General features: G+C 45.5%; 1 protein-coding gene across 9 annotated transcripts in view; it reads right to left on the reverse strand.

Moving 5' to 3' along the window:
• Positions 1-22,849, reverse strand: part of NCOA3 (nuclear receptor coactivator 3) — a 191,549-nt gene that overhangs the window by 39,172 nt on the left and 129,528 nt on the right. For all 9 annotated transcript variants that reach the window (XM_089769690.1, XM_089769688.1, XM_075901554.2 and 6 more), the window contains 2 exons: positions 7,904-8,030; positions 3,409-3,581 (listed from right to left, as the gene is read on the reverse strand). In XM_089769690.1, the coding sequence (XP_089625816.1) occupies positions 3,409-3,581; positions 7,904-8,030 (300 nt within the window). The remainder of the gene's footprint in view (positions 1-3,408; positions 3,582-7,903; positions 8,031-22,849) is intronic.

Here is a 22,849-nt window from a genome sequence, read left to right on the forward strand (position 1 = left end):
CCCCAGCTGCTCTTGGAGACGCCTGGGACAGAGCAGCTGGGGTGCTGCTGGGTTGGTCCCGTAGCGCCGTCCCTCGGCACCCCTGCTGCTCTGTCCCAGGCGTCTCCGATTTAACTGCTACTGAAACTGACCAGTGGCTGATTCCAGGAAGCCTGGGGAAGAGCACCTCTGCCCCGGGCTTCCTGGAGTCAGCCGCTGGCCAGTTTCAGCAGCGGCTGATTTGGGGATGCCTGGGGCAGAGCAGCCGGGGTGCTGCCGGGTTGGGCCCACAGCGCCGCCTTTCAGTGCTGCGGGACCAACCCGGCAGCATTCCAGCTGCTCTTCCCCAGGAATCCCCAAAGGCAGCTGGGGTGCTGCCAGGTTGGTCCCGCAGCCCAGAGGGGCAGCGCTACGGGACCAACCCGGGAGCACCCTGGCTTCCTCGATTCAGCTGCTGGTCAGTTTCAGCAGCAGCTGAATCAGGGAAGCTGGGCGCAGAGCATCTCCAATTGTCCGGCAGCTGGAGCAGTTCCAAGTTTCTGATGGTGCCAGACCATCAGGAATGTCGGAGCATTGGATGCTGGACCAATGGAGTTTTACTGTATACCATTCTAGGTACAATGTACTATATATTCCAGCAGGCTAATATAATTTACTACTGAGTGGAAACTCAAGGAACTGGCATAAGCCTGATATATAATCTAATTTTTTGAAGTCACTTCTATTAGTATATGCCTTGCATTTACAAGGTTTAGGGCGAAACAGAAAATGAAACAATATTTCTCTAAAAAATTACTATTGTTACAAGTAAAATTTAAGGTTACTGTAACCGTAGGACATTAGTGAAATAGATGTTCCTCTACTTTTCCCCCCAAGTTGGTTGGCTTGTTTTTTCGGTGGGGGTTTTGCACTTACATTTTTGTCTACCATTAATGGCACTTTTTAATTGGTCACACTGTCAGCTAGTTGCAGTCTGACTGTATTGGACCCCCATTATTTTCCCTTGCTAGAAAGGCTTTCAAATATGAAAAAGGGAGCAGCAAAGACACAAAAATGCAACATATTTTAAAAAATAATTTAAAAATTCAGGACATTGTTCTGAAACGGTGCTTTATCAGAAACTGAGTTTCTTTTATAAATTAATTTCAAACCACCCAAGTTGGCAGTAAACTTTTAATTAATGGGCAGTAGACTATCCCAGTTGGCAAGAGGGATGTAAGTGACTAGTCAACTATCCAATAAGCAAATGCTTATGGGATAATAGACTAGTGACTCAACTAGTCACGCCCCCCCCCCCCCCCCCCACTTGCTGCCTATATCAGACAGAGGCAGCAAGGGAGGGCAGGATCCGGTGCTTGGGGAAGCCAGCTTAAAAGCTTGTTCCACCCAGCACTGTCTCTGTGGGGAGAAGGGACAGGGGCGCAGTTGGGAACTGGCGGGGCTTCCACCTTTGAAATGTAGCACGAGCAGGGCAAGGGACAGGACTGTCTGAGTCCCTAGATGTCCCTGCGCTCCCAGCAGCGCTTTGCTTTTGAAACGTACTGTGGCGCTTCCGCCTTTGAAATGTAATAAGAGCCGTCAGGGATCTAACTACATTTCAAAGGCAGAGGCACCCTTATCAATTAATCAAATAGTTGATGCAAAGTACATCAACTATTCGATTAGTTGATTAAATTTAACATCCTTAGTTGGCAACTAGTCCATCTATGTTTTGAAGAACTGCTTTTAGAGCTATTTTAAGCTTTTATTGCATGTTTAAATAGTTTAAGGAAGCTAATAACAAATGGTGTACTTTGAACAACCAACAATGTTAGGCCCTGATTCCGGAAACTTCCTTATTTATAAAGAGTGTTAAGCACTTGCTCCACTTCAAGCACTGGATTTAGTCCCACTAACCCAGTGGTTCTGAACTTCCAGGTGGTCCGTAGCTTGAGCTCAGCCCTAGCTCCTTCCCACTGCAGCAGGCAGCCCATGCTGGCGCTCCAGTCTTGCCCTCACAAGGATGGGGGTGGGGTGGGAGGAAAGCAAGCCCCAAGCCGATCCAGCTTATGGGGAAGAAGCGCTCCCCCTCCCATGGCTGGGGGGGAGCTGGGTTTCTCTGCTGCTTCCATCGGCTGGAATCCAGCCAATGGGAGCAGCGGCAGGCCATACCTGGGAGCGGCGCAGGGCACGAAAGCAAGTAAGTGCCCCCAACCCCCTCATGCCCAGACTCCCACTACCCCAACCCCCTCACACGCTCCTCCCCCACCAAGACCCAGCACCCCAAGCCTGCTCCTGCACCCTCTTCGCTGGCCAGACACCCTACACCTCCAGCCTATTCCTGCATCTTACCGTGCTCCTGCACCCTCCACCTGGCCAGACACACCCCACTCCTAGCCCATTCCTACACCCTCCCTTGCTCCTGCACCTCTCCCTCCTGGCAACACACCACACCTTCCCTTGCTCATTCCTCCTGGCCAGACACCGTACTCCCAGACTGCTCCTGCACCCTACCTCCCATCCAAACATTGCATCCTCACCCTGTTCTGCACCCTGCCTCGCACCAAGATCCTGCACCCCCCATTTCTCTCACTGGCAGCCCTGTCTCACACACTGAACCTTCCCCCCCCCCCCCCGCCATTTCTGTCCCAACCGCAGAGCCAAAGGGAGTCCACAAAATCCACTAACCCTGGAACCCCAGAACAGTAAATCTAAAATGAAGTTTGATAAAATAACATGAGAAAGTTAAGTGCTTAATTCGTTTAATAATTTAAATTATTATTTCTTACTGGTTAAATTAAAGGGTACGTCTAGACTTACTTTTACTTTCGAAAGAAGATATGCAAATTTGGTGGTAATTAGCATATCTTCTTCCAGTCTCTTTTTCGAAAAAATCTTAATCTCAAAAATTGAGGTTTACAGGTTTTTTCGAAAAAAGGGTTTTTTCCCCCCCGCAAGAACCAAATCTAAACTGCTTGCTTTTTCGGAAAAAACTCTTTCGAAAAAGCAATCGGAAGAAGATATGCAAATTACCACAAAATTTGCATATCTTCTTTTGAAAGTGAAAGTAAGTCTAGAAGTATCCAAACTGTTCTCCCTAGCTGCAGCAGTAGCAAAATGGCTCGAGTGTAATTATGTAATTAACGGCGAATTTCCATTGGCAACTGGTGGTCCATGGAAAAGTTGGCATTGAGCCACCTGGGCCATGGGCCAAAAAGTCTGGTTACTGCACCAACCACATGCTTAAAATTCAGCATGTACTAATTGCTGAATAGCAAATAAGCCTGGAACAGGGATGGATTTAACTATGCGCTGAAGTGCTTTCCTAAATCAGGGTCTGAGACATGAAAATTCCATTGTATTGTCTCAACAACTATTGTTTTGGATAGAAGCAGCTTCTTGATATAAAAATAAATATTCTTCCTTACAATTGGAGCGAGAAATCCTTACCTTGTTCCTTTATCTGCCGGATCTGTCTTACAGTTTCCTTTAAAATTGCACATTTATCTGGTTTGACATTGAAATTGTCAATGTCACTCAGATTAGCAGATATCAACTCAGCTAGTTCCTCAATATATTTGCTTTCCTGCTCACGTCGGCGTTTCTCACCACTGCATGTGAGACTAGAAACAAAAAACAGCATTTAATGTACATAAATTTCAACAAACAATAACTATGATCACACTGTCATCTCTGATGCACTTCAGATACTTAAGTTTAACTAGCAGACATTCATCTAGTCAATTTACACACCTGTGGGTTTAAACAGAACCATAAAAAGGAATGTATGCCAAAAATAACTGTTGTGAATATTTTCTCTAAGTGAATGTAATGAAAATTCCAAATGACAAATACAAAGCTAGTGTATTTGTATTATAAAGGCATTTTAAGGTGGGAAAAGCTGCAGCGGTGTTTTGCTCAGCCAAAAAGCTATAAACAAAGGGTACAGCTAGACTACATGCCTTTGTCGCCAGAGGCATGTAGATTAGGCTACCAGGCATAGGAAAATGAAGCGGCGAATTAAATAATCGCCGCTTCATTTAAATTTACATGGCTGCCGCGCCATGGGATGAGGTTTACCTGGGTGGTCGACAAATACCTTTGATGTCGCCACCCGCGCGCCCAGACTATCGCGCTGAGCCGACAAACAGCTGATCAGCTGTTTGTCGGCTCAGCGCGGCAGCCATGTAAATTTAAATGAAGCGGCCATTATTTAAATCGCCGCTTCATTTTACTATGTCTGGTAGCCTAATCTACATGCCTCTGGCGACAGAGGCATGTAGTCTAGACGTACCCAAAGTTTAACATCTAATTCAATGACATTTCTCTGTCAGTAACACAATGTGTATGGAATGTCACACCCATTAATTCCAGAATTTCAGGAAATGTTCTAGACATCATTGGGCATAAATCTATTGATTTTAAGGTACATCAGAATACCAGTAAAACTGGTTTCACAGCAAAATCAGGGCTCCTAGACTGACTGGTGGTGCAGGCAGAAGAACTTCTCTGCTGCCTCCTGTGGCTGTCCACGCATACTAGTGATAGCATCTTAACTTGCTGAAGAAAGACAGACTATAGTTTGGATACTCTCAGAACTAAGTCCTTACAAAAAGCAGGGAGGCCCTAGACGTCTGGGTGTGGTGTCTGTAGGTAGTGACAATGGGGAGGGCAAAGTAGCGATCCTGGAACGCAGGAGGAAAGAGGAAAATGGGAAAATCTTAGCAACCTGGAGAGGAACCAGTATCAGAGTGGTAGCCATGTTAGTCTGAATCTGCAAGAAAAACGAGAAGTCCTGTGGCACCTTATAGACTAACAGATTTTTTGGAGCATGAGCTTTCGTGGGCAAAGACCCACTTCATCAGATGCATGTAATGCAAATTCCAGCAGGAATTTCCACTACATACATCTGATGAAGTGGGTCTTTGCCCACGAAAGCTTATGCGCCAATAAATCTGTTAGTCTATAAGGTGCCACAGGACTTCTCATTGTTCTTAGAGAGGAACGAGTGGACATGAGTAGGGACCTGAAAAATTCATGCTCCTTTTTAGTCAATTTCACGATCATAAGATTTTTTTTTAACTATAAATGTCATGATTTCAGCTATTTAAATCTGAAAAGTCACAGAGTTATAATTAAAAGGAACCTAAGCCAAAAGAAAACTGTGTGTGCGCGCGCGCATGTACAAGGTTATTTTAGGGGAATCGTGGTATTGCCACCCTTACTTCTGTGCTACCTTCTGAACCGTACAGCCAAAGAACGGTGGCTACTAGACAGAAGCCTAAGTCTCAAGTAAGAGCTGCTGCCAGCAGTACTGCAAAAGGAAGGATGGCCTAGGATGGTATTTCTACCCTTGTTTCTGCATTGCTGCCTTCAGAGTTGGGCCCTTAGTCAGCAGCCTCCGCCTTCCAGCCATCCAGCTCTGAAGGAAGCACAAAAGAAAGGATGGCAAAAAATAACTTTGTAACCCCACCACAAAACTGGACTTGAGCAATGCTGGACTTCCCAGTGAAATCTATATAGAATAGGATCAAAGCTCACAAAAGACAAAATTTCATACAGGGAAGATCAAATTTCACAATTTTGGATGCATTTTTCATGGCTGTGAATTTGGGATGGTCCTAGATACAAGGAAGGGGAGATGGGGACTTGGTGCGTATACCAAGCTGCAGGGATTGCTGGGGGCGATGGGTATGAAGACGCAGGACTACAAAACCCTACCATGGGGGAAAGGGAGGAGGCATGCAGAGAACCTGGCATGGGCAAAACAATACAGGATTTTGGTATGGGACTGAGCATAGAGACCCACGTATGGGAGGAAAATACAGTCCATACAGAGCCCCTGCCATGGGGGAAGGATGTGGGCACACAAAAGCCCCCTAATAAAAGAGGGGGGTGAAAAGGAGTCAGTAGCATGGGGGGCAAGGCAAGAGGACATGAGGTACTCAGAGCACCTTGGCAGAAGGAGTTATAGGGGACAGTCAGAATTCCTTGCCCAAGGGCAAGGGTGGATGGACTTAAATATAAATAATTAGCAAAATTTTGTTAATATTCATTTCAACTAAAACTAAGCTGTTGATTAATCCGAATTAACTCTCACAATTAACTCAAATAAATTAATCAATTTTAAAAACTAACTGCGAATAATCAGTGCTACATAATAGAAAATATAATATAAAACAGTATACAGTGCTCACTATATTATTTATTACAAATATTTTCACTATAAAAGTGATAAACAAAAGAGTATTTTTCAATTCACCTCAATTCACAAATCCTGTAGTGCAATCTTTTTATCATGAAAGCATAACTTCCAAATGTAGATTCTTTTTGTTAGATAACCTCACTAAAAAACAATTTAAAACTTTAGTGCCTACAAGTCCAGCCAGTCCTATTTCTTGTACTTATGTAGCTGGATTGCAAGATATGTACATGCAAGATATGAAGGGACATACAAATGTCTAGCATACTTCACCAACATTCCAGAGGACAGGCTTCTATGCTGATGATGCTCATTAGAAATAATGCATTAATTGAATTTGTGACTGAATTGCTTGGGCGAGAACTGTAAATTTCCTGATCTGCTTTACCCACATTCGGTCATGTATTTCATATTATAACAGTCTCGGACGATGAACCAATACATGTTCATTGTAAGAACATTTTCACACATCATTTAACAAAATGCAACGAAGGTACAAATGTAAGACTATGTAAAAATAGTTACAGTACTTGCCCTAAAATTTAAGAATCTGAAATTCCATCCAAAATCTGAGATGAGGGTGGAGCAAGCTTTTAGAAGTCTTGAAGAGCAACACTCTGCTGCAACAACTACAGACCCCAAACAATCAAAAACCAAAATCAACCATCTGTTTGTGGCATCTGTCTCAGACGATGAAAATTAATGTGTTGGTCTGCTTTGCTTTTGGATTGTTATTGAGGAGAACCCACTATCAGCATGGACACGTGTCCATAGGAATAGTAGTTGAAGCAATGAAGGGACATCTGAATCCTCAGTACATCTGGCAGGTAAATATCTTGCAACACCAGCTATAACTGTGCTATACCAATGCCTATTCTCTCTTTCAGATAACATTGTAAACGAAAAGCAGGCTACATGATGTTTTTACAGGGCAAATGCTTCTAACCAAAAATAAATATATAGTGAGCACTATACATTTTGTATTCTTTGTTATAACTGAAATCAATATACAGTAAAACTGCATTGGTCCGGCATCCAATGCTCCGGCACTCCTGATGTTCTGGCACCATCAGGAACCCAGAAGTGCTCTGGCTGCGGGACAATTGGAGCTGCTCTGCGCCTGGCTTCCCCGATTCAGCCACTGCTGAAACTGACCAGCAGCTGAATCGGGGAAGCCATGGGCAGAGCCGCTGGAGTTCTGCCGGGTTGGTCCCGTAGCGCCACCCCGTGGTGCTGTGGAACCAACCTGGCAGCACCCCAGCTGCTCTGTCCCAGGCATCCCCAGGAGCAGCTAGGGTGCTGCTGGGTTGGTCTCACAGCGCCAAAGGGCTGCGCAACCGGACCAACTCGGCAGCACCCCAGCTGCTCTGCCCCAGGCGTCCCCGATTGAGCCGCTGCCGAAACTGACCAGCAGTGGCTGAATCGGGGACACCTGGGGCAGAGCCGGACTATCGACCCCACCCTTTCAATAGTCCAGCATATCTGATAATCCAGCACCCCCTGGGTCCTAAAGGTGCCGGATTATCGGAAGTTTACTATATTTGAAAATGTAGAAAACATCCAAAATATTTAAATAAATGGCACTCAGTTTAATAATGTGATTAATCACAATTCATTTTTTAAATAATTTGATAGCCCTCCCAAAGCCTATAAACAAAAACACCACAAAAACACACTGCACTATTTATAGCTTTATTATGAAAAAACCTAATAAAAAAACTGAGGAGAATGTGCATACTGTACCCGGGTCCTTGGGCATCACAGGGCAATGGCTTGCGTTTCCTTGATTCATTGGTCAAGCTGTCCAAGGAATTTTCTCCTAATCCACTCATCTTGATTGAGAAACAGCCAACTGAGTGTACACCAGCAACTGAAGTGTTTAAAAAAAAAAAAAGCCACAAACTGATTATCCTCTCTTTAAATAGTCTTTCAAACAATTAAAATAAACTTTATTACAATACTCTTTATCCACTGGATGGTGAGACTATCTAGATAAGCACTAAGTCATAATTTACAGCAACTTTGCACAATTTTAGTCACCCCAGTGTATTTCTGGGACCAATATGTAACTACCAATTAGCACATACTGCTCTACACCCACTACTACTACATCCTCTCCCTACCAGCTGAGGGAGAAGTGCTCCTCTCCCAGCCAACCACTTTTGTGTGTGGCAGCCCTGCACCCCAGGCTGGGTGGGGCTTGTTATACAGCTGTGGGGACATGTTGCTGCCCAGTTTTGATGGAACCTTGTGCAGGACCCACAAGGAAATGCCCAAGTTCTCCATATGTTACTTAGTCTTGGATGTAAAGGGCTCTGCCCTCAAAGTCTGTAACTTACATACTCTACTTGCAAACTTTATCACCACCAAGGCGGCAGTTCTGTCATACAGAAGGGTGGGAAGAAGTTGTCAGAGGCTCAAACGGAGATCTCATAAGAGTTATTAAAAAAGTATTAAGGTCCCACAATGAAACAGGCACTTAACTGGTGGATGGAGCTCACTGACTTCTTTCAAGAACCTCACTGCCATGGAGTATGGAAAAAAAAAAACCCCAAACACTTTCCTATGGATGAAATGCCAAAAGTGCTACCAGAAGGACTCTTGATGATCTAAACATAAGAGCAGAAGACTGAAGGTGTAACGGGTACTCCAAGATGTCCTGTAAACAGCAAGGGGGGTTTGTTCAAATGCCCCAAGCTGACCATCATTAGGTTGGGAATTGCTTCCATTAGGCTGATCTGGCTGCCATGGTAGATAGCTTCCTACAGCTAAGCAAGCCTTGCTGGACTTCCTCTGAACATTATTCCTCTCCTTTTCATCTAGCCACGAAACATCCACACTGCATAATAAGAATGAGCTTGGCATGATCCAGTTTCAGCTTGAGAATGACCTGCATGATTATCAGAATTGGGTGGAAAGGCATATAACAGTGCTGATTCCAGAAGCTCAGGTGGAAGGCACTGTTCAAGGAGCCTGGACTAGGGATGTTAAATTAAGGTTATTATAGTAATCAAGCAGTTGACAGAATTTTTATCAACTTCTTGATAGAGGTAGGCAGCACAGTTCAGCCCCTGCTCACATCAGCTCAGGGACCAAATCCCACTGTAGCTCTTGCGACGAAGAGTCCTGTGGCACCTTATAGACTAACTGAAGTGTAGGAGCATAAGCTTTCGTGGGCAAAGACCCACTTCGTCAGATGCATCTGACGAAGTGGGTCTTTGCCCACGAAAGCTTATGCTCCTACACTTCAGTTAGTCTATAAGGTGCCACAGGACTCTTCGTCGCTTTTGCAGATTCAGACTAACACGGCTACCCCTCTGATACTGTAGCTCTTAAAATTCAAAACACAGTAGGAGCCAGGAGGCAAGCTACCTGGATCCTACTTCCTTTTAAATTGCAAAGTTGCAGTGGGGTTTGGTCCCGAGGCAAACCAGGACTGAGCAGGGCTGCCTGCCCAGCTAATAGCAGCCCTGGCCAGGGGATGCTTTGCGGCAGCAGCCTCTGTCTGCAAAGGGTCCCAGTGGGAAGTGGAACCCCCCCCCCCCCCAGACAGAGGCTGCTTTGCTACAACAACCTCTTTCCAGAGAGGGTACCAGCAGGAAGCTGGGACCCCCCAGGGCAAGGGGCTGCTGACAGAACAGCCTCTCTCGCCCCTCCCCACTACCTCTGACAGAGGTGGGGGGACAGAAGACAGTGGTGGGGGGAACCATCTTTTAATCTGGCTCCCACTAGCACTGGCACCTGCTTCCCCACCTTTGCTGCCTCTGATATCGAGGCAGCAAGCGAGGGGGAGAATGCAAGTAGTCAAATAACAGACTACTCTCTTACAGCTCTAGCCTGGACTGAGACCTCCTCAGTAGCAGAATAGCTGACATTTTTTGTTTTCTCTCATGACTAACAGGTTAATTGTCAGGATGCCCCAAACTTCAAAGATAAGCCAAAGGATGCTAGGCGTCAGAGATGACTGAAGTCAGGGAGAAATTCCAGCTGAGGCTGTGGGTCCGAGGTAAGTGATAGGCAATGGGTGGGGGAACATTTTCCCCAATGTAAATCTTCCAGAGCATGACTGCCTCCTGATAAGCACATTGGTATATGCTCCACATAACATGATGGTAAAGTGAGTATGAGAAGTGCTGAGCCTGATAAGATTCTGAAAGGCCTGAGAGGTACCATAAATGGTAAAAAGCTCCAGGACATTATTATATACAGAAACCTCTCATTCTGACCACAGGCCTTGAACTTTCAGGAAGTCCCGATGGTCTCCCTCAACCTATTAATGAGGCAAGGGTGCCTATAATCCTGGCTGGTGAAGGCCAATCACACATCTGAAGAGGATACAGGGCACTATCTGTGCATATGCAGCCATATGGCCTAGCACCCTCAGGCTGTGGTTGAAGATTAAGACTGCAGCTGATTTGTAAAAATATACTTGAACTCTGAGAATCCTATCATGGCCCAAGTGAACTCAATTCTTTGAATTGGAACTAATGTTGGACTTTCCACTGGTCAGAATGAAACTTAAACAATTGAGTAGGTTGTAAATGAGAAGACTTCCTCTCAGTGCCTGACACTCAGTAACCAAGCATCCAGATACAGGAAGACATGAATTCCACTCTCTCAAGTATACTGTTACCATAATCCTACAACTGCTAAAAACCAAAAGGCACAGAAGACAAGCCAAAAGGGAATTCAGTGTACTGGTAGTCCTGGCCAGCGATGACAAATTTAATGAGAGGTGTTCCTAAAAAGGGATGTGAAAGGGGATGGGGAAGAGGAACTATATGGCATAACCCATACTGATGGTACTTAGGGCCCAGCTATCCATAGTGATTGAGACTTAGCCTGTCCCTGAACCAGGGAATGGTGGAGAGCGGTTACCACTGAATTATTGTCCTGGACACAAGAGTGTCAAAATGGGAGAATTCTTTGAACAAATGGTGCAAATGGTATTGCTGTTGTGACTAGTGACTGCTATAGTGGCATCTATTTATGGTCAGAGCATATATTCTCAAAGCATGCAAAATAGCATGGGAATAGGGTTGTAAAATCCTGTTTAATCAGTAAACTGGTTAAACATAAAGAGACGAAGAAGTTACCTTATGCAGTAACGATGGCTCTTCAAGATGTGTCCCCCCTCTGGGTGCTCCACTCAGGAGTTGGTGCATCCTCATGCCAGCAATGGGAGATTTTTAGTCTACCAGTGCCTCCCCATGTGCAGCAGCCATCTTGCACTGTTTTTGTCCATTAGCTGTGAGCATGGCACGAGTCTCCGACCATTCCTTTTCTACTGGAAATCCTGTAACAGACTACAAAGTAGAGTGGAGGAAGGGAGGGTAGTGGAGCACCCACAGGGACACACATCTTGAAGAGCCATCGTTACTGCACAAGATGAGTAATTTCTTCTCCTTCGAATGGTGCCCCTATGGGTATCCCACTCAGCTGAGTAAAAAACAGTACTCCCCATTGTGGAGGTGGGACTTTCAAGTCATCTACCGGCAGAGGCAAGGATGGCATTGCCCATGGGAGATGGTAGGTACTGGTCCTTTCAGTAATGCGTAATGTTGTGCAAAAGTGTATGTGGAAGACCATAGCTACCCTGTAGATGTCGGCTAGCAGGACATTATGTTGAAAGGCCGTAGATGCAGTCAGTGCTTGGGTGGCACGCGCAGTTCAGATGGGGTCTGAGAATAATCTTATCGTTAGTTAAGAGTGTATATGGTGGGTCCACCATAAGGGCTGAGATTTCACTTACTCTTCATGCTGATGCTATTGTGACAAGGAAAGACACTTATGACCATGTGCTGCATTGAGGCTGTTGCTAAGTGTTCAAAGGGAGGTCTTTTTAAGGAGTTTAACACAAGATTCAAGTCCCAAGGTGGGACAAGTGGATGCATGTGGGATCGTGTTTTGATAAACTTGCTGGGAACCGCTTAGCGATGGCATGAGCAAACACTGAAATGTCGCTCACCAGCTTGTGGAAAATGGTGATGGCTCACAGATGGACTCTTATGGAATTGATGTCACTGAAGTCCATTAAGTATTCCAATACGGTACGTATTGGGAAGGTCTGTGGTTGTAGATTGCGTTCACTGCACCATTCCTGAAACCTCTTCCATTTGTTTTGATAGGAGTACCTTGTGGAAGGGCATTGACTGCTGAGGATCTGTTTTACGCTCTGGGAGCAGGTAAGTTCATCATTCTGGAACCAAAGAGAAGCCAAGCGGTAAGCCTCAGATTCTGAGGGTTTGGGTGACGTTTGCCCACTGTGTTGAGTTAATGACTAAGGAGTGACAGGGAGTTGAATGGGTTTGGCAATTGACAGGTAATGGAGGTACGGAAACTAATGTTGTCTTGGCCAATATAGTGTTATTAGGATGACCTTTGTTCAGTCCTCTTGGGTCCTGTAGATTACCCTGGATATCAGGGGAATCAGAGGGAATACGTATGGAAGAGGAGCTGTCCGTGGTATGGTGAATGTGTCCCCTGCAGAGCGTTTGCCTGGATTCAGGGCCACACTATACTGGTACATGAGTTGACTTATAATGTAGTTGTCTAGATCGGTGGCAGACAGAATCCAACAACCAAACAGTTTGGCTGCGGATGAGAAAACAGAAAATCCATGTCGTTCGGTGGGACAAAATATCTTCTGTCAACTCTACGGTTGGTGGGTGAAATAGAGAACAGTGTTTGCCATTTGGCTTCTGAGAGCTCCAGGATGGCCTCATTTACTGGTAGTGCAATCTTAGAAGATGTGGAAGGCTGCAAAATTGTTAATAAGTTGTGCTGGTTTTCCTGCATCTCTTGTAAGGGTATGTCTTGTGACTGCACTACCCTTTTGAATAACTCCTGAAATGGTTGCAGGTCATCTGCTGGAGAAGATGGCGACGGAAACACCACTTTGTCTGTGGAGACGAGGATTGCTTGAAAGGACACTAGCTGAGTCTGACTGAGGTATGTCATTGTCCTCCTCTGCTGAACCAATCTGAGTCATCGCTGATGATGAGGGTGGCGGGTGAAATGGAGAGTATTGAACCTTCTGTAGGGGAGATTTTGCTGAAGTGCATGTTAGAATAGTTGCAGAGGGGCCCAGGACTTATGGGAAGCCCATATGGGCAATAAGCCCTTCTTCTTGGTGTTACAGGTTCCGAGGGGGCTGCATTCTTGGCTTCTGGAGATTTAAGAGATTTCTGCCAGAGCAAGTTTGAGCTTCATCCCCTGGTCCCTTCCTAACCTTGTCAGTCATACTTTGACAATGTGGGCACTTCTGCACCACGTGGCCATTGCCTAAGCACTTTATACACTACGTGTGCCCATCTAAGGTGGGCATTGAATCATTGTAAGAGTCGCAATTTTTTGAAAGCCAGGGGAGCCAGGAATAATGCTGCCTGGGATGAAGAACTTGGAGCGGGAAACAAAATGAGGGGAGGAAAACGGGGGATTAACTTTTTTGTTTTTTTAACAGTAACTGGCACACACTACTAACGGTATACTAAATAAACTACTAAACTATTTCTATCTTTTTTTTTCCCCCAGCTGAGGAGAGCACTGCTGGAAACTGTTTTCTGCTGAGGATGGTAGAAAAGGAATTGAGGGTGACTCATGCTGCACGCGCAGCTAATGGGGGGAAAACTGCGTGAGACAGTGCTGCACATGCGCAACACTGGAAAGCACTGCTAGGCTAAAAATCTCAGATTGCTGGTGGCAGGATGCATCAAATAACTGAGCAGAGCCCCCACAGGGATACCGGAGTTGACAGTATGGGCCCTCATTGCTCTCAATGAGGGGCACTGAACAGTGATTGGACAGACCTGCGCCATCCAACATGCCAGAGAAAGAATGTTGGCAGTCAGAATTCCTAGACGAGGAAGAGGAGTCACTCCAAGACCTTGATTGATCCAGACTCATTTTATGGGACTGTGACAGCCTGTCACTGGTCGGGGGGCGGGGCGGCCGGAGCCCCGATCCCCAGGAGGCTGACGCCTGGGAACCGGCTCTCCGGCATTCCCCCAGCGCGGGCGCGGGCACTTCCCCCGCGCCTGCGCCGGTTGCGCCGTTTTAGCTCCTTCCCCGTGTCCCCGGACGGCGGGGGCGGCGGGGCGCTGCGCGGCGGCGTGCCCGGAAGGGGCGGGGCCCCAGGGAGAGGCTACCGCGGCGGGCCGGCTCAAAAGGGCCGGCCGCCGGCGGAGAGGGAGGCAGGCTCCTGGCAGGAGCACCGGAGCCGAACCAGAGGCAGGACGGAGCCCGGGCAGCATACCCCGCGGCTGCCGGCCCGGCGCTGGTCCCGAGGTCTTCGGGACAGCCACTGCCCCTGGCGGTCCCTCAGCCCCACGGCAGACGGGGGGTGCACCCCACTGCGTCGCACACAGCGGGAGTGGGACGGCCGGAAGCGGAACGGCACCCCAGAGAGCTCTCCAGAGACTGCATCCGGAGGCGAGGCACCGCAGGACCCCGAACCAGAGTAGGTGCGAAGGCGGCGGGCACGATTGGCGGGCACCGCCCGGAGGGAGGAAGGAGTCCGGGGCAGGGCGCTTTTGGCGACCTTGGGTGGACGAGTTGAGGAGGGATTAACCCCCCTCGTCCACCGCGTCGGGGCGCTAGCGAGCCCCGTCGCTTAGGGCCCCGGACTGGGACCCGGAGAGAGGGTGGGGCCGGGTCCCCCTCCCTCCACGAAGGAAACATCCCCCTACCCACGACCTTAGTGAAAGAACGCCATCAGGCGGAACCTCAACGAGTGGAAACTCTGAACCTGGGGCCTGCTGCCCCGTCCTGCAGAGGCGGATAACTATTGTCGGGTTCGCTGACCACCCCTTCCTACCGGGAGGAGGTGATCGCACCCATTGTCGGGGGTCCCCCCATTGGGGCCCCAGGGACTGAACAAGCCCTAGGAGGGGGCATGAGGGTTCGCTGACCCCCCCTCTCGGACCAAGAGGGGGTGATCGCACCCTGAAACCCCCCACAGGGACCTATTGATCATTACACCAGAGAAGGGTGAACACCACCTAGAGTCCAAGCACAGGATGGCATCACTTGCTGGATGTCCAAAGTCTGTCAGCTGCTGATCAGGGGGCTTTGGTGCCAAAAGTACCCTCAAGACCTGCTCCAATCCCAAGTCTCTTTCCACCTGAATCCTGTTGGGGAAGGACTTTCACACATAGCACCTCTCCTTAATGTGTCCCTAAGACACAAGAATCACCTTGTGTAAGGACTGCTCTTGGGGATGGCTGCCATATCAATGGACAATGCTTGAATCCTGGTGAAGACACCACACAGGGCATCCAATTAATTCTACTAATACATACCAAACCTAAAGTATTACTGCTATGATATACTAGAAAGTTCTCAGAAAACAGAGCAGAAGTGTGATGTGATGACACCACACAGAGCTCTGACTCTAGCCAGGGGTAGGGAGAAGGAACTGAGGGGGATTAGTGTCATGCTACCATCATACATCCAAGGGAAGAGATATGGTCATAAGACATGAGTGCTACCCCTGGGTACTGAAAAACACACACCCACATGGAATGCACAGCTAAATCTACTCAAACTAAATCATAACTATAACTATATATGAGCTACATGCACTAAAGGTCTGAACTCTGGCTATCCAAAGCAAACACTACAGGCAACTTCAACTTTCACCACTGGCCATGAGAGGAGGGAGCCACCACATCCCTTTTATAACTTTGTTTGACAGCACTGGGGGCACACGTATCACCTAGTAGTGGAACTGCAGGTTAAAGTCTGACTCAAATGCACTGAGCACATGAACACCAGCAGTGGAATGCATATTTGCACAGTCACTTCAAAGAGAATTAGCATATATGATCAAACCAAATGTTTAATAGTTAATTTCTATCCACCAACAACAGGTTTCTGTGCATCCTTTGGGTATTCTCACATTTCTGCTCTGCAAAGGAAACTTTTAAATGGAAAGAGTCAGAGGGTGGAGGAGAGAAGCACTAAAATGGGGTGATTTAATGGAAACAGCACAGTGAAATCTTTGTGTCTCTTTCAAATTTTATCCTGCAACGTCAGACCTCTAATTCAATTATTTTATTCAAGTACCATTTAACAGGTCTTGAACTATTAAAACCAATATTTCATGTTTTGTATTGCAACCAAAGTTGCTTTCATGGGATCCTACTTCTGGCTTCGAGGGCAAATAAAAACATCTACCTCAACATGTCAAGAGCTATTACTTTCTTTGGATTGGCTCTACTCTCTGGCATATTTCTCTTCCAGCAAAGGTCAAACCAAAGTCTGCTTAAAGAAGTGGTGTCATTTCACTAACTTTTGCAAAAGACCGTTTCAATCTCTGCAGTTTTGTGCGCCTCAGATTTCTCTGATTTAAAGCTTCTATGACTGAATCACTTCTGTAGCATAACGAAGTGTAGTCTCTTTTGAGTTCTCAGAGCATCATCATACACCGGCTATCAAAATACAATCAGTATAGTAGTTCATGACCACACAGTATGGTCTGGATAATACCATAGGAGAGGCAGCAGTGCCGGGTGAGGGGGGACAGGCAGCTCCACGGGAGCCAGTATGCATGGGGACCTGGCTTAAAAGCCAGCTCTCCATGCGCACCAGCTCCCATGGAGATGCCTCCCCTATGTGTAAATATGTAACCACTGACAATTTCAGCTGTTAAATGTTTACCTAAATAAATGCTTTTTAACATCCCTATAAGGACATGTCTTCACAACCCAAGGAAGTGAGCCTGCCAGCCTGTGTTGACAGACTCAGGGTAGTGGGGTTTGTGCTTGCACTCTAAAAAGAGACAATGCTTTAAAGTTATAGTTCACATACAACCCAGTTTCAGAATCTGAGCACCGCTTCATAGTGCCATCTAAACAGCTATTTTTAGAGCACTTGCATGAGCCCTGTTACAGTTGAAACTTCTGAGAGTTCTATTTAAGTACTACAGACCATAAGAACCAATGCGTTGTTCATTAATCTTATTTGTTTTGACTACGCTCTTCAAATACAGGAACCCTATGAATGAAAATTTACAATGACTTGAATGGATCCAAGCATTTCACCCCAAGTCTTTATTTGTTACTGAACTGAAAACTGCTTCCTGGTAATGCTGTTTCCTTTTCTTATCCTGCCCCAAAACAGTCAATCGTCAGCATTATGGCTCTACATCAAAGCAACAAGGAGGGCAAAAGATCTCTCAATCAATACCAGAATAGAAGTAAATTTCCCCACTGCCTTTCCAATGAGAGACTTTCAAAGAAAAGGAATAAAGGACATAAAACCAACAAAATCTAATGACACTTCCTGAGGAGAGATGTAAGAAGGATGGGAGAAGGGATAACTACAAAAAAACAACCACCACCACCACCACCAAAACTCAGAGCGGTAGCCTTGTTAATCTGTAACTTTAAAAATAAGTAATCCTGTGGCACCTTAGAGACTAATAAAAATATTCATAGTATTCTGAGCTTTCATGGGCAAAACACTCAAGCTCATCTGAAAATTTAAATATCCCAGGCTTTATTTGCATGTTCCCAGCAGGTCGCCATTTTGAAATTCCACTAACCCGAAGTAACCGCCCACGGCTACACACGGCAGTGAAATGGTAATTCGAAGTAAGTCCTTAGTTCGAAATAACTGTTACACCCCATTCCAGGAGGAGTAACAGTTAATTCGAACTAAGGACTTAGTTCGAATTACCGTTTCACTGCCTCATGTAGCGCGGGAAGGTACTTCGGGCTAGTGGAATTCAAAATGGCGACCAGACGGGAACATGCAAATAAAGCTTGGGATATTTAAATCCCGGGCTTCATTTGCAATTTCGAATGCCTACATTAGCCTCCCTAGTTCAAACTAGGGGGCTAGTGTAGACATACCCTTATGGACTAATTGGTTATAAAACTTCAAAATTGACAAACATAAGGTTTTTATAACCATGAAGGTAGGTAAAAAATTCAGAACTCAATGCTGTTTCTGCTCCAACAAGATCAGGACACAACTTGGATGAAACAATTGTATGAAATTCCAAGAATGGTGAACCAAGATGAATTACATATTCACCTCTTTCTTTCTCAAAGAAGTGAAGAAAGTTCTAAATCTGATAAGAGAGAGACATCAACCACATTCCGCTATTTGATACAAACAATAACCTCACTGAAAAAAAAATCCATCTTTGGTTACAGATCTGTTCTGTTTCAATGTGGCCAAAGTGTTCCAGGCTGAAGGACAGGATTGTAAATGACAGAAGATCTAGTCCACCAGAAATATGACACAGCAGAGCTCATTATTTACTACAATCAAAGATGACAGACCCAATTCAGAGCCAGAAAGGTTATCTCCAATTATTCTTTTTCCAGAATTTTCCAAATTAGAGGTAGGTGGGAAGAAAACTTTTGTCCTCCGTCTCAATGCTACAAGAAGAGGCGGTTACTCACTTTGACAATAACTGACGTTCTTTGAGACAAGCATCCCCGTGAGTGTTCCACATTAGGTTGATGTGCCGTCGCTGAACCACTGATCAGAGATTTTAGAGCAGTGTTCCTGGGGCCACATATTTGCATGTCTGCAGCCGTGCCCTCCTAGATGGCAGGCATCATGCTTGCGAGAGCCTTGCGCCGCCCCGCTCCCGCCCCCCCCCCCGTACCTTCTCTACCCCAGAATGATGCCACTGAAGAAACCAGAATTCTGAAGCAGAGGGGACAAAAAAGGGGGTTGTGGAGCACCCACAGGGATACTTGTCTCAAAGAACATGAGTGTACTGTAAAGAGGAATTTGGGGTGGGTATGTAGAGTGACCTGGTCTTTAAAAAAAGGTGGCGTATGGGGGATCCGCCCTCAAGGATGTGATCTCTCCCACCCAACTCGCCAAAGTAATGACTAAGAGAAAGATGGTCTTCATGGATAAATGCACAAGAGAGGTGGTGGCCACTGGCTCTAAAGGTGGCCGAGTTAAAGTGTTCAGTACAAGATGGAGATCCCATAGTTGTGCTGGTGGGGTGATATATCAGGATAACGTGCTTGAAGGCCCTTCAAAAATCTCTTAGTGAGTGGATGAGTCATCTATCTTAAGGTGGAAAGAAGTAATGGCAGTGAGATACACTTTAATGGAACTTATTACAAGGCCTGCTTCTTTAAGATGCAGAAGACAATCCAGGTGACAGGTAAGGAGAATGTTGAGGGTATTACCTGGTAGTGTACGCATCACGAAGAGAAACTTCAATTTTTTAAGGTAAGTCTTATGGGTGCTCTGCACCCTGCTGTGTAGAAAGATTATTTGTACTTGTTGTGAACTAATCAGTTCTAGCTCAGAGAACCATCTAAGAGCCACACCTTCAGGTATAACGAGTTGCAGTTAGGATGGGTGGCGAGAAGTCCTGGGGGAAGAAGTAGATCCTGGCTGTGTGGGAAGTGGATCGGTGGCATGTGGGACATCCTCATTAGAAAAAGGAAATGATAGTTGATAGGCCATGATGAAGCTATGAGAATTAGATGTGCTTTGTCTCTCCTTGCCTTGTGGACTATCCTGTTCAGAGGTATGGAGGGAAACGCATATAGGAGGTGGGATGACCAACTGATGAGCAATAGTTTTACTGGTAGTTCAGTTTCTTGAACAGATTTTAAGTTACTGATGTCACCAATTAACAAATTTAGTGTATGAGCAGCACAAGCGTGCATAGCAATGTGATCGTATTTTTCGTTGAGCATTGATAAGGATTTCAACCATTGCTTCAGCATTATCAGTGACAATGGCAACACATTTTTCAGTGCCTATTTCTGTCATTATTTCTTCCATACAGAATACCATATACTCAGCAGTATGGCGTTCAACGTCGGTTGCCACTGTCTTGTAAGACACTTGTTGGGGTGTTGATATAATAAAATTTATAACAGATTCATTTCTTATGCTGCTCCAAGCATCACACTGCAATGCAAAAGAAGAGGCTTCAGCAATTTTTGTTTTTATAAGAGCATCAACACATTGATATTCAGCTTCCAAAAGTTTGTTAGAAAGCGTGTACCTGGATGGCATCTTGTAAGATGGTCTTAATTCTTGCATGAAAGTAATCCAATCTTCGTTTTCAACCAGTGAAAGAGGTGATCCCGATGAGAATATAGCTTGTGCAAAAAATTAATCCAAAACTTTGTTTTCAGTTTAATTCATAGAATCAAAGTAGCGACTTACAGAGTGAGACACGTTGGCTGAACTAGATGTGGACGGTGGGGATATAAATCCTTGTCACATTTCTGATGTATTCAGTCTTGCAGTACTTACATTCATATAACACTTTGTCTTTAACTGTTTTATGAAGGAAATAATCCTACACATCACTTTTAGGCTTAGTTCTTCTTTTCATATTGATGAAAACACAATTACACCTTTCACAAAAGAGAATAAATGTGTTATTGCCTCTTTATATACTTTTTGTGAGGCTTCCAGAAAGTTCCGTAACAGTCAGAATTCCTGACTCATGGATGTTCTAGAAAGTTCCATAACATTCTGGAACGTTCTATAATGTTCTCAAACTATCTTGAATGATCAAGAAAGCTCTTCAACTTTTAGAACACCCTGAACGTTAAATACAATATATTATTTCAAGAGGAAATGAAAAATTAGAAAATTCTCAAAAATTCTCGGGAAATAATCTTTTGGAGAATATTCTCACCTCACAACACTAGGAATAGACGAGGGGCTCTCATGACCCTCCACCTGCTGCTCAAATTTACTTATTGGATTGCTGCGAGTTGGTAGAGGGAGGGCATTATTGTTGGTTTCTGCTTCTGCCGATGTTGGTCTTGTATTGAGTATAAGGAAGGTATCAAGGTCTAGAGTATGGCTGACACCAGTATTGTCTCCTTCTAGGTGCTAGGTTGTGGATCCCTAGAGAGCGAAACATTGCTCTGGAATCCTTAATGGAATGCAGAATTTTGCTGGTATTTGCTGCAAACTGGTTCTGGCAGTCAAATGGAAGATCTTCTACCATAAATTGGATTTCTCTCAGAAAGGGAGTGGAGTTAAATCATGAAGCCCTTCTCACAGCTACTGCTGTTTCTGTAGATCATGCAGCCGTATCAGCAGCATCTAACCCAGCCTGAAAGGTTGGTCTGGCAACCATGTGACCCTCCGATATCAGTGCTTTGAAATGCAGTCTTTCCCTCAGGAATGTCCAAAATAAAGTCATTGTGTTTGGTGTAATTTCTCTAGCCATATTTACATAATAAAGCAACATAATTAGAAAAACGAAATTGTAAGGTGGGAGATATGTAAACTTTACATCCAAATGAATCAAGTCTCTTGCTATCACAAGTCCAATGAGGTAGGCCAGAATTGTTGCTGCTTGGTTTTCTGTTATGCAACTTCCACTATGAGAGAGTTAGGTAGTGGGTGAGTGAAAAGAAACTCAGCCCTTGGGCAAAACATAGTACTTCTTGTCTGCTCTCTTGGAGGTACAAGTGGTTGATCCCAGGGTTTGCCCACCATCTTTGCAGGTTCTGTTACTGCTGGATTAATTGGTAGTGCTATTTTAGAGAGTATTATTGAGCATAATATGTCCTTTAATTCATGTTGGTTTTCGGTGACCTCCTAGAGGGGGATGTTTAAATTCAGCACCCACACGTTTAAAGAGGTCTTTAAAATGTGCAAGGTCATCTGAGATAGCTGAAGGTGGAGGCACAGCTGCTTCCTCTGCTGAAGAGGGTTCGTTTGACTCCAAGAGTACATCCGCAACTTGGTTGGGTGGGTCCTCTTGCTGTGCTTGCTTCGTAGGTGGGGAGCGTAGTGAAGGGAAATATTGCACTAGAAGTCGTTTCTGGCCATGGTGGTGTTTTTGGCGAGGTTGCCAGTTATTCAAATATTGCCAATGCAGATATGGCATAGGTGGAGGTACCCAGGGATTGCCATACCGTGGAGGCATGTTTGCATAATTAGAACATGACCTGGAAGCGTAAATAGACTATTCAGTGTGGGGGCTTTCTGGAGAGAACCCCACATAAAGGTAATCTTCAGATTCGGATGAAAACCTTTCTTGAGATAATGTCATCTGTGATGTTAACATAACGGGAGAATGATCAGGACCAAAAAATGGTGAATTTAACATGGAAGAGACCAATAAGTCTCTATGTTGTGTATTTTGCTGAGCTGGCATTGATGGTGCCATAATAATAAGCACTGGTACTATTTAAGGCATCGTATTATGCCTTAGTGCTGAGCAGACTAGATGAACTAGGTGCCTCTGTGGTGGAGAAATTGGTGCTGGGTGACATGGTAGGCGCCGAACTCTCATGCTGTGTTGGCAAGGTTGATTCAGTCCTGGATATTGTTGCAGCTGATGAAGCAGGCAACTTACAGCCTGATGGCTCAGAACAGGGTTTTAAGCATCCCGCTTTGCTAGCTGTGCTAGTCATAAGCACTTAGGCATGGTGTCGCTGCCCAACTCAGAACCGGCCGTACGGGAGACTGCCACTCTAGTGCCATCGTCTCCTGAGGCAAGAATGTTTCTGCTCCTTGGGCTGCTGACCCAGGTCTGAGGCAGGTCTGAGAGATTTTTCAAGCAGAATTAACTTGAGATGAACATTTGTCCCATCATACCTGCGATTTCAGTTTTGCACAATGTGGGCATTTTTGACAAGCACGTGCTTGTACAAAGCAATGGACGCATTGTGCATCCCTGTCTGAGACAGGGATAGAATCTTGGCAGGTAGAGCAGCGTTTAAA

This window comes from Pelodiscus sinensis, chromosome 17 (genome assembly GCF_052426305.1).
Source record: "Pelodiscus sinensis isolate ZL-2025 chromosome 17, ASM5242630v1, whole genome shotgun sequence".
In the NCBI taxonomy this organism is placed as follows: domain Eukaryota; kingdom Metazoa; phylum Chordata; order Testudines; family Trionychidae; genus Pelodiscus; species Pelodiscus sinensis.